Source organism: Oncorhynchus mykiss, chromosome 11 (assembly GCF_057628025.1).
Source record: "Oncorhynchus mykiss isolate SJ-2025 chromosome 11, ASM5762802v1, whole genome shotgun sequence".
NCBI lineage: Eukaryota > Metazoa > Chordata > Actinopteri > Salmoniformes > Salmonidae > Oncorhynchus > Oncorhynchus mykiss.
In genome coordinates this window covers 612618-623877 of record NC_143032.1, presented here as the reverse complement: position 1 = coordinate 623877, position 11260 = coordinate 612618, and the positions used below count along the sequence as shown (strand labels likewise).

The window sequence follows — 11260 nt, the reverse complement described above, 5'->3', positions numbered from 1 at the left end:
GCCTGGAGTTTTTTTCTAGGCTTAATAACACTGAGAACTCAAGCTTGGTTCTAAAGTTTCTAAACCATACCAAACCATCTATGGTATAATGTCGCCATAATATTTGAATTGAGGAAGTGTGATCATAATCTTTCAGATATTTTAGCGATGCGTAGTATATCCTAAATGCCCCCCAGCCTTCAGATGGGAGTAAACAGTACATCCTAAATGCCCCCCAGCCTTCAGATGGGAGTAAACAGTATATCCTAAATGCCCCCCAGCCTTCAGATGGGAGTAAACAGTACATCCTAAATGCCCCCCAGCCTTCAGATGGGAGTAAACAGTATATCCTAAATGCCCCCCAGCCTTCAGATGGGAGTAAACAGTACATCCTAAATGCCCCCCAGCCTTCAGATGGGAGTAAACAGTATATCCTAAATGCCCCCCAGCCTTCAGATGGGAGTAAACAGTACTTCCTAAATGCCCCCCAGTCTTCAGATAGGAGTAAACAGTACATCCTAAGGGAACCTGTTCCAAACGGTTAGGTCAGTTGTATGATGCTTTCCCATCTCAAATCAAATCAAATTTTATTTGTCACATACACATGGTTAGCAGATGTTAATGTGAGTGTAGCGTAATGCTTGTGCTTCTAGTTCCGACAATGCAGTAATAACCAACAAGTAATCTAGCTAACAATTCCAAAACTACTACCTTATAGACACAAGTGTAAGGGGATAAAGAATATGTACATAAAGATATATGAATGAGTGATGGTACAGAGCGGCATAGGCAAGATACAGTAGATGGTATTGAGTGCAGTATATACATATGAGATGAGTAATGTAGGGTATGTAAACAAAGTGGCATAGTTTAAAGTGGCTAGTGATACATGTATTACATAAAGATGCAGTAGATGATATAGAGTACAGTATATACATATGAGATGAATAATGTAGGGTATGTAACATTATATTAGGTAGCATTGTTTAAAGTGGCTAGTGATATATTTTACATCATTTCACATCAATTCCCATTATTAAAGTGGCTGGAGTTGAGTCAGTGTGTTGGCAGCAGCCACTCAATGTTAGTGATGGCTGTTTAACAGTCTGATGGCCTTGAGATAGAAGCTGTTTTTCAGTCTCTCGGTCCCAGCTTTGATGCACCTGTACTGACCTCGCCTTCTGGATGATAGGCTCGGGTGGTTGTTGTCCTTGATGATCTTTATGGCCTTCCTGTGACATCGGGTGGTGTAGGTGTCCTGGAGGGCAGGTAGTTTGCCCCCGGTGATGCGTTGTGCAGACCTCACTACCCTCTGGAGAGCCTTACGGTTGTGGGCGGAGCAGTTGCCGTACCAGGCGGTGATACAGCCCGACAGGATGCTCTCGATTGTGCATCTGTAGAAGTTTGTGAGTGCTTTAGGTGACAAGACAAATTTCTTCAGACTCCTGAGGTTGAAGAGGCGCTGCTGCGCCTTCTTCACGATGCTGTCTGTGTGGGTGGACCAATTCAGTTTGTCTGTGATGTGTACGCCGAGGAACTTAAAACTTACTACCCTCTCCACTACCATCGATGTGGATAGGGGGGTATTCCCTCTGCTGTTTCCTGAAGTCCACAATCATCTCCTTAGTTTTGTTGACGTTGAGTGTGAGGTTATTTTCCTGACACCACACTCCGAGGGCCCTCACCTCCTCCCTGTAGGCCGTCTCGTCGTTGTTGGTAATCAAGCCTACCACTGTTGTGTCGTCCGCAAACTTGATGATTGAGTTGGAGGCGTGCGTGGCCACGCAGTCGTGGGTGAACAGGGAGTACAGGAGAGGGCTCAGAACGCACCCTTGTGGGGCCCCAGTGTTGAGGATCAGCGGGGTGGAAATGTTGTTGCCTACCCTCACCACCTGGGGGCGGCCCGTCAGGAAGTCCAGTACCCAGTTGCACAGGGCGGGGTCGAGACCCAGGGTCTCGAGGTTGATGACGAGCTTGGAGGGCACTATGGTGTTAAATGCCGAGCTGTAGTCGATGAACAGCATTCTCACATAGGTATTCCTCTTGTCCAGATGGGTTAGGGCAGTGTGCAGTGTGGTTGAGATTGCATCGTCTGTGGACCTATTTGGGCGGTAAGCAAATTGGAGTGGGTCTAGGGTGTCAGGTAGGGTGGAGGTGATATGGTCCATGACTAGTCTCTCAAAGCACTTCATGATGACGGAAGTGAGTGCTACGGGGCGGTAGTCGTTTAGCTCAGTTACCTTAGCTTTCTTGGGAACAGGAACAATGGTGGCCCTCTTGAAGCATGTGGGAACAACAGACTGGGCTAGGGATTGATTGAATATGTCCGTAAACACACCAGCCAGCTGGTCTGCGCATGCTGTGAGGGCGCGGCTGGGGATGCCGTCTGGGCCTGAGCCTTGCGAGGGTTGACACGTTTAAATGTTTTCCTTACGTCGGCTGCAGTGAAGGAGAGTCCCCTTGGTAGATAATGCGGTCGACATTTGATTGTGAGGAATTCTAAATCAGGTGAACAGAAGGACTTGAGTACCTGTATGTTGTTATGATCACACCACGTCACGTTAACCATGAAGCATACGCTCCCGCCCCTCTTCTTACCAGAAAGATGTTTGTTTCTGTCTGCGCGATGCGTGGAGAAACCAGCTGGCTGCACCGATTCCGATAGCGTCTCTCCAGTGAGCCATCTTTCCGCGAAGCAAAGAACGTTACAGTCTCTGATGTCCCTCTGGAATGCTACCCTTGCTCGGATTTCATCAACCTTGTTGTCAAGAGACTGGACATCGGCGAGAAGAATGCTAGGGAGTGGTGCACGATGTGCCCGTCTCCGGAGTCTGACCAGAAGACCGCTCCGTTTCCCCCTTTTACGAAGTCGTTTTTTTGGGTCGCCGGCTGGGATCCATTCCGTCGTCCTGGGTGAAAGGCAGAACACAGGATCCGCTTCGCGAAAGTCATATTCTTGGTCGTACTGATGGTGAGTTGACGCTGCTCTTATGTTCAGTAGTTCTTCTCGACTGTATGTAATGAAACCTAAGATGACCTGGGGCAACCAATGTAAGAAATAACACGTAAAAAAACTGCAAAACTGCAGTTTCCTAGGAACGCGAAGCGAGGCGGCCATCTCTGTCGGCACAATATTCTTTAGTGATGCATTTGACGATGTTCAATTCATTCACACACAATGTATAAATAAAGGCTTTCACTGTGAAAGTTGACACATAGTCAACACATAGTCCCTTCATATATAGGCTATATTTCCAAACATTACTTTTCTGTCCCTCCCCTTCTCTTTATTTCTCCTCTCTTTTCGCAGCTTTTGTCTTACCAAATTAAACTTCGACAATGTCCTTTTTGCCTCCCTGGATTGACTTCCAACCTTTCTTCCTTTTTCCAAAGTGTATTTAAATTTGTTGATGAATGTGACAGAATGTGGTATCAGATGCAGGTCTTTCTGTTCAGAATACCAGTATTATAAAACAATAAATCATCTTGGACCTCTGGACAGAACAGTTGATAGTGAGTTATGAGTTGGGTTCTAACAGTCCATTGAAAGCTCAGCGTCATGCTCAATAAAAACACAGAAACACTTGTGAATAGTTGAATTGTTCATTTCCATAAACCAACAACGTACACAGTAACATCATACAGTAACATCATACACACCAGTGGAGGCTGCTGAGGGGAGGACAGCTCCAGGTAATGGCCGGGATGGAGCAAATGGAATGGCATCAAACCATGTAAACCATGTGTTTGATTTATTTAATGCCATTCCACCTATTACGCTCCAGTCATTACCACAAGCCTGTTCTCCCCAATTAAGATGCCACCAACCTCCTGTGCTATTCACTAAGTACAAGGTGTGATAAATACATGCAAAGAGTGCACACAACTGTTGCCAGTGTTCTCAGGTTAAGGTCATGTCCCCTGAGACTAAATGTCAGTAAGTAGAGACACAAATCTCTGGTCGAAGGAGCCGCGTCCCTGGACGTGTAGCGATAAGGGGGGCTCCCCCAGGAACCCCTTTACTACGGCTGTGGCTTGGAACTCCCTCTCCTTGCTACAGGAGACAAATTAGACTTGTAGAGAACCAGTAATGATATGGAAGTGAACCATATAGAGACCTATGGACAGTAACCAAACCATATAGAGAGAGACCTATGGACAGTAACCAAACCATATAGAGACCTATATAACTAGACCATACAGAGAAATATGTAACTAAACCACATCAAGATATATTTGTAGGAATACAGTAGTAGATGTGGTTATTGAGGTGTTACCTGTAGGGGCTGTGTGTTCGTTAAGGGGGCAGTTACCTGGCTGTGTGTTAGTTAGGGGCAGTTAACTGGCTGTGTGTTAGTTAGGGGTAGTTACCTGGCTGTGTGTTAGTTAGGGGGTAGTTACCTGGCTGTGTGTTAGTTAGGGGGTAGTTACCTGGCTGTGTGTTAGTTAGGGGGTAGTTACCTGGCTGTGTGTTAGTTAGGGGGTAGTTACCTGGCTGTGTGTTAGTTAGGGGGTAGTTACCTGGCTGTGTGTTAGTTAGGAGTAGTTACCTGGCTGTGTGTTAGTTAGGGGGTAGTTACCTGGCTGTGTGTTAGTTAGGGGTAGTTACCTGGCTGTGTGTTAGTTAGGGGGTAGTTACCTGGCTGTGTGTTAGTTAGGGGGTAGTTACCTGGCTGTGTGTTAGTTAGGGGGTAGTTACCTGGCTGTGTGTTAGTTAGGGGGTAGTTACCTGGCTGTGTGTTAGTTAGGGGGTAGTTACCTGGCTGTGTGTTAGTTAGGGGGTAGTTACCTGGCTGTGTGTTAGTTAGGGGGTAGTTACCTGGCTGTGTGTTAGTTAGGGGGTAGTTACCTGGCTGTGTGTTAGTTAGGAGTAGTTACCTGGCTGTGTGTTAGTTAGGGGGTAGTTACCTGGCTGTGTGTTAGTTAGGGGTAGTTACCTGGCTGTGTGTTAGTTAGAGGGTAGTTACCTGACTGTATGTTAGTTAGGAGGTAGTTACCTGGCTGTGTGTTAGTTAGGTTGTAGTTACCTGGCTGTGTGTTAGTTAGGTTGTAGTTACCTGGCTGTGTGTTAGTTAGGGAGTAGTTACCTGGCTGTGAAGCTGATCTGTAGGGGCTGTGTGGAAGAGGAGACAGGATACTCCAACGGCTTCAGGACCCCACAGTCAGGAGTCACTCTGAACTCTGACCCTTCCTCCTCCTCACCAGAGTCTGCAGACAGAGAGTTAACATACCATCACCAATCACGGGCGCATTTTACACCCCTTCTGGTTTGTTTGAAATCAATCGCATGCTTTTTGAATTGTGTATAAAATGTGTTCTGTTTCCAAAAGGTTTCAAAATTGCTTTTACACCAGGAATAGTAACATTTCTTACCATGGAGCTGCCCAAAATCACAGCTGCTGAGAAGGACGAGGAAATCTGCCCACTCCCATGCTTCACAGGTTTCAGAAATGCATAAATACATTGTGGGTTGGCCTATCCTTTCTGCAGATATCAGTATTGAAATCCCCTAACAAAATAATTTCCTATATATCCAGCAAATCTGATGATATAAGCAATATCCAATCTTACAAAGGCACATACCCCCCTACCATGCTGCAATACCATCCTCCCTCTGCACTACCATGCTGCACTACCACCCTCCCACTGCACTACAATCCTCCCTCTGCACTACCATCCTCCCACTGCACTGCCATCCTCCCACTGCACTACCATTCTCCCACTGCACTGCCATCCTCCCTCTGCACTACCATCCTCCCTCTGCACTACCATGCTGCACTACCATGCTCCCTCTGCACTATCATCCTCCCACTGCACTACCATGCTGCACTACCATCCTCCCACTGCACTACCATCCTCCCACTGCACTACAATCCTCCCTCTGCACTACCATCCTCCCACTGCAATGCCATCCTCCCACTGCACTACCATTCTCCCACTGCACTACCATCCTCCCACTGCACTACCATCCTCCCTCTGCACTACCATCCTCCCTCTGCACTACCATCCTCCTACTGCACTACCATCCTCCCACTGCACTACCATCCTCCCTCTGCACTACCATCCTCCCACTGCACTACCATCCTCCCACTGCACTACCATCCTCCCACTGCACTACCATCCTCCCACTGCACTACCATCCTCCCACTGCACTACCATCCTCCCTCTGCACTACCATCCTCCCACTGCACTACCATCCTCCCACTGCACTACCATCCTCCCTCTGCACTACCATTCTCACTCTGCACTACCATCCTCCCACTGCACTACCATGCTGCACTACCATTCTCCCACTGCACTACCATGCTGCACTACCATCCTCCCACTGCACAACCATCCTCCCTCTGCACTACCATCCTCCCTCTGCACTACCATGCTCCCTCTGCACTACCATCCTCCCACTGCACTACCATCTTCCCTCTGCACTGCCGTCCTCCCACTGCACTACCATTCTCCCACTGCACTGCCATCCTCCCTCTGTACTACCATCCTCCCTCTGCACTACCATGCTGCACTACCATCCTCCCACTGCACTGCCATTCTCCCACTGCACTACCATCCTCCCACTGCACTACCATCCTCCCACTGCACTGCCATCCTCCCTCTGCACTACCATCCTCCCTCTGCACTACCATCCTCCCTCTGCACTACCATCCTCCCACTGCACCTTCTCCGGTGGTCTCTCTGCCTCCATGGAGCACCCCTCCCCAGGTGCTGCTCGGTTGTCCTTCACCACCGCGTCTCCCGTATCTCGCCTCTGGTGGGAATCGCACCGCTGTAGACCCCCACTCTTCTGGTGCGCTCTCCGTCCTAGGTGCTGCAGACATGGTTGTCCTCCCTAGAAGGTTCTCCCATCTCCACAGAGGAACTCTGGAGCTCTGTCAGAGTGACCCTCATGTTTTTGGTCATCTCCCTAACCAAGGCCCTTCTCCCCGATTGCTCAGTTTGGCCGGGCGGCCAGCTCTAGGATGAATCTTGGTGGTTCCAAACTTCTTCCATTTAAGAATGATGGAGGCCACTGTGTTCTTGGGGACCTTCAATGCTGCAGACATTTTTTTGCACCCTTCCCCAGATCTGTGCCTCGACACAATCCTGTCTCAGAGCTCCACATACAATTCCTTCGACCTCATGGCTTGGTTTTGCTCTGACATGCACTGTCAACTGTGGGACTTTATATAGACAGGTGTGTGCCTTTCCAAATCATGTCCAATCAATTGCATTTATCACGGAGCCCTCCATCTACCACCAACCTACTGAAGCGCAGCTCAGAGTAAATATTTATTGCATTTTCCTTTTCCAAATGGGCGGTAATTTAGAATGCATAAGATAGTGTATTTACGATAGCACAGCTTCGCCCTTTGTTCCTCAGTCTTCCCGCTCTTTCACTCAAACCCAGCCACTTCTTTTTTTGTGTAACAAGCTGTCATATCTGTTCCGCCCGCTAGGGACGTTTTCCTTTATGACGTAATTTGCAATCAAGTTATGATTAATTATGTGTATGTGTAATTCTGTGAGATTAGTTAGGTATTTAGTAAATAAATAATTAAACCCAATATTGTATTGCTGATTCAACTTGTTAGCCAGGGTTCGTGAAGATAACCAAGAATTTACAACTTTCAGATGAAACTGAATTAAGGTGACAATTAATATTGACTGCTATTGATGCAAAATATTATTAGGTCTTTAAGAGTTTATTCGGAAGATAACAGCTCTATAAATATTATTTTGTGGTGCCCCGACTCTCTAGTTAATTACATTTACATCATTAGCTCAATCAGGTAATATTAATTACGGAGAAATTATTTTATAGAATAGCATGTCATATCACTTAATCCGGCATAGCCAAAGACACGATACTAGGCAACGAGGTAACATGACTGAACAAAGTATAAACAAATAGTTAACGCTCCCAAAATAAAAGACCTGGTTGCAGAGCAAAATATTTGGTTGCATATGGAACTTATGTTACAAATCCAGCTATATCAATACCTGTCACGCCCTGACTTTAGAGAGACTTTTTTATTCTCTATTTGGTTAGGTCAGGGTGTGACTTGGGTGGGCAAATCTATGTTTCTATTTCTTTGTTGGCCTAGTATGATTCCCAATCAGAGGCAGCTGTGTATCGTTGTCTCTGATTGGGGATCATACTTCGGCAGCCCTTTCTCCCACCTTAGATTGTGGGATCTTGTTTTTGTGTAGATGCCTGTGAGCCGCCCAGAACGTCATGTTTTGTTTTCTTCTGTTTTGTTTGGTGAGTTTAATATTTGATTAAACATGTGGAATTCTACGCACGCTGCGCCTTGGTCCAATCATTCAAACGCACGTAACAGTAGATCCCACCACCCCAGGACCAAGCAGCGTGCCCAGGAGGAGCAGGGATCCTGGGCCTGGGAGGAAAGCCAGGAGTGGAGGACATCCTGGACTTGGGAGGAAATAATGGCAGGAGACAAAAGCCTGCCATGGAAACAGGCGGAAGCAGCGAAGGAGGAACAGCAACGATGCCAGGTTTAGCAGCCAGGACGCAAGCCCAAAAGACAGCCCCAATTTTCCGGAGAGAGACAGCCCCAAAGATTCCGGAGAGAGGTGTTGGCGTTGACAGCGCTGCAGAGCGGGAGTGCTGAGGAGCGTGACACCAGTCCGGTGTCATATGCACCAGTTTCAAGCATCTGGCCTCCATTGCGCCTCCCCAGTCCGGTACGTCCTGTGTCTCCTCCACGCACTCACCCTGAGGTGTGTGTCACCGTTCCGGTACAATGTGTGCCAGTTCTACGCACCGTTTCTCCAGTGCGCCTCCACAGCCGAGTGCGTCCTATGCCAGCACCCCGCACTTGCCGTGCGAAGGTTGTCATCTGTCCAGGACACGTTGTGCCAGCTCTACGCTCCAGACCTTAGTGATGATCCAGTGCGGAGCCTCCAGTGATGATCCATGGCCCGAAGCCTCCAGGGATGATCCATGGCCCGAAGCCTCCAGGGATGATCCATGGCCCGAAGCCTCCAGTGATGATCCATGGCCCAGAGCCTCCAGTGATGATCCATGGCCCGGAGCCTCCAGTGATGATCCATGGCCCAGAGCCTCCAGTGATGATCCATGGCCCAGAGCCTCCAGTGATGATCCATGGCCCAGAGCCTCCTGCAATCCAAGGTCCGGAGGCTCCTGTGACGGTCTGCAGTCCAGAGCCTCCTGCGACTGTCTCCAGTCCAGAGCCTCCTGCGACGGTCTGCAGTCCGGAGCCTCATGCGACGGTCTGCAGTCCGGAGCCTCATGCGACGGTCTCCAGTCCGGAGCCTGCAGCGACGGTCCCCAGTCAGGAGCCTGCAGCGACGGTCCCCAGTCAGGAGCCTGCAGCGACGGTCCCCAGTCAGTGATCTACGGTCCGGAGTCTACGACAACGATCTAATCTACTCCACGACAACGCCTTGGTCCAATCATTCAAATTAATGTGACAATGCCATCTCTGGTTAACTACAGAACCATGGTTACCTATGAGAGCTCTAGTAACTACAGAACCATGGATACCGATGAGTGCTCTAGTAACTACAGAACCATGGTTACCTATGAGAGCTCTCCAGTAGCTACAGTACAATGGTTACCTATGAGTGCTCTAGTACCTACAGAACCATGGTTACCTATGAGTGCTCTAGTAACTACAGAACTATGGTTACCTATGAGAGCTCTCCAGTAACTACAGTACAATGGTTACCTATGAGAGCTCTAGTAACTACAGAACCATGGTTCCTTATGAGAGCTCTCCAGTAACTACAGAACCATGGTTTGCTATGAGAGCTCTCCAGTAACTACAAAACTATGGTTACCTATGAGAGCTCTAGTAACTACAGAACCATGGATACCGATGAGTGCTCTAGTAACTACAGAACTATGGTTACCTATGAGAGCTCTCCAGTAAATACAGTACAATGGTTACCTATGAGTGCTCTAGTAACTACAGAACCATGGTTACCTATGAGAGCTCTAGTAACTACAGAACCATGGTTACCTATGAGAGCTCTCCAGTAGCTACAGTACAATGGTTACCTATGAGAGCTCTAGTATTTACAGATCCATAGTTTCCTATGAGTGCTCTAGTAACTACATCAACGGGACAGTAGTGAAGGTGGAAAGTTTTAAGTTCCTCTGCGTACACATCACGGACAAACTGAAATGGTCCACCAACACAGACAGCGTGGTGAAGAAGGCACAACAGCGCCTCTTCAACCTCAGGAGGCTGAAGAAATTCGGCTTGTCACCAAAAACACTCACAAACTTTTACTGATGTACAATCGAGAGCATCCTGTTGGGCTGGATCACCGCCTGGTATGGCAACTGCTCAGACCACAACCGTAAGGCTCTCCATGGTTATCTATGAGTGCTGTAGTAACTACATGAGAGCTACATGAGAACTACCTATGAGAGCTCTAATAACTAAAGGACCATGGTTACCTAAAAGTGCTCTAGTAACTACAGGACCATGGTTACCTATGAGTGCTCTAGTAACTACATGTCTATGGTTACCTATGAGTGCTCTACTAACTACATGGCCATGGATAGCTATGAGAGCTCTAGTAACTACATGGCCATGGATAGCTATGAGAGCTCTAGTAACTACAGGACCATGGTTACCTATGAGAGCTCTAGTAACTACAGAACCATGGTTACCTATGAGAGCTCTCCAGCAGTTAGAGGACCATGGTTACCTATGAGTGTTCTACTATCTACAGTGCCATGGTTACCTATGAGAACTCTAGTAACTACATGACCATGGTTACCTACGAGTGCTCTAGTAACTACAGTGCCATGGTTACCTACGAGTGCTCTAATAACTAAAGGACCATGATTACCTAAAAGTGCTCTAGTAACTACAGGACCATGGTTATCTAAAAGTGCTCTAGTAACTACAGGTCTATGGTTACCTATGAGAACTCTAGTAACTACATGACCATGGTTACCTACGAGTGCTCTAGTAACTACAGAACCATGATTACCTACGAGTGCTCTAGTAACTACAGGACTATGGTTACCTATGAGAGCTCTAGTAACTACAGAACCATGATTACCTATGAGAGCTCTGCAGTAGTTAGAGAACCATGGTTAGCTATGAGAGTTCTAGTAACTACAGAACCATGATTACCTATGAGAGCTCTCCAGTAGCTAGAGGACCATGGTTACCTATGAGAGCTCTAGTAACTACAGGACCATGGTTACCTATGAGTGCTCTAGTAACTACAGAACCATGGTTACCTATGAGTGCTCCAGTAACTACAGGACCATGGTTACCTATGAGAG

The 11260-nt window shown here is 47.6% G+C and overlaps 1 protein-coding gene and 1 pseudogene across 2 annotated transcripts in view; both read right to left on the bottom strand.

Annotated features, from left to right (window-relative positions):
* Positions 1-3563: 3563 nt before the first annotated feature.
* Positions 3564-11260, bottom strand: part of dlec1 (DLEC1 cilia and flagella associated protein) — a 102758-nt gene continuing 95061 nt past the window's right edge. For both annotated transcript variants that reach the window (XM_090189206.1, XM_090189207.1), the window contains exons 37-38: positions 5067-5187; positions 3564-4033 (exon numbers count right to left, since the gene is read on the bottom strand). In XM_090189206.1, the coding sequence (XP_090045332.1) occupies positions 3907-4033; positions 5067-5187 (248 nt within the window). In that variant the 3' untranslated portion in view covers positions 3564-3906. The remainder of the gene's footprint in view (positions 4034-5066; positions 5188-11260) is intronic.
* LOC149979458 (uncharacterized) lies at positions 8433-9308 on the bottom strand (annotated as a pseudogene).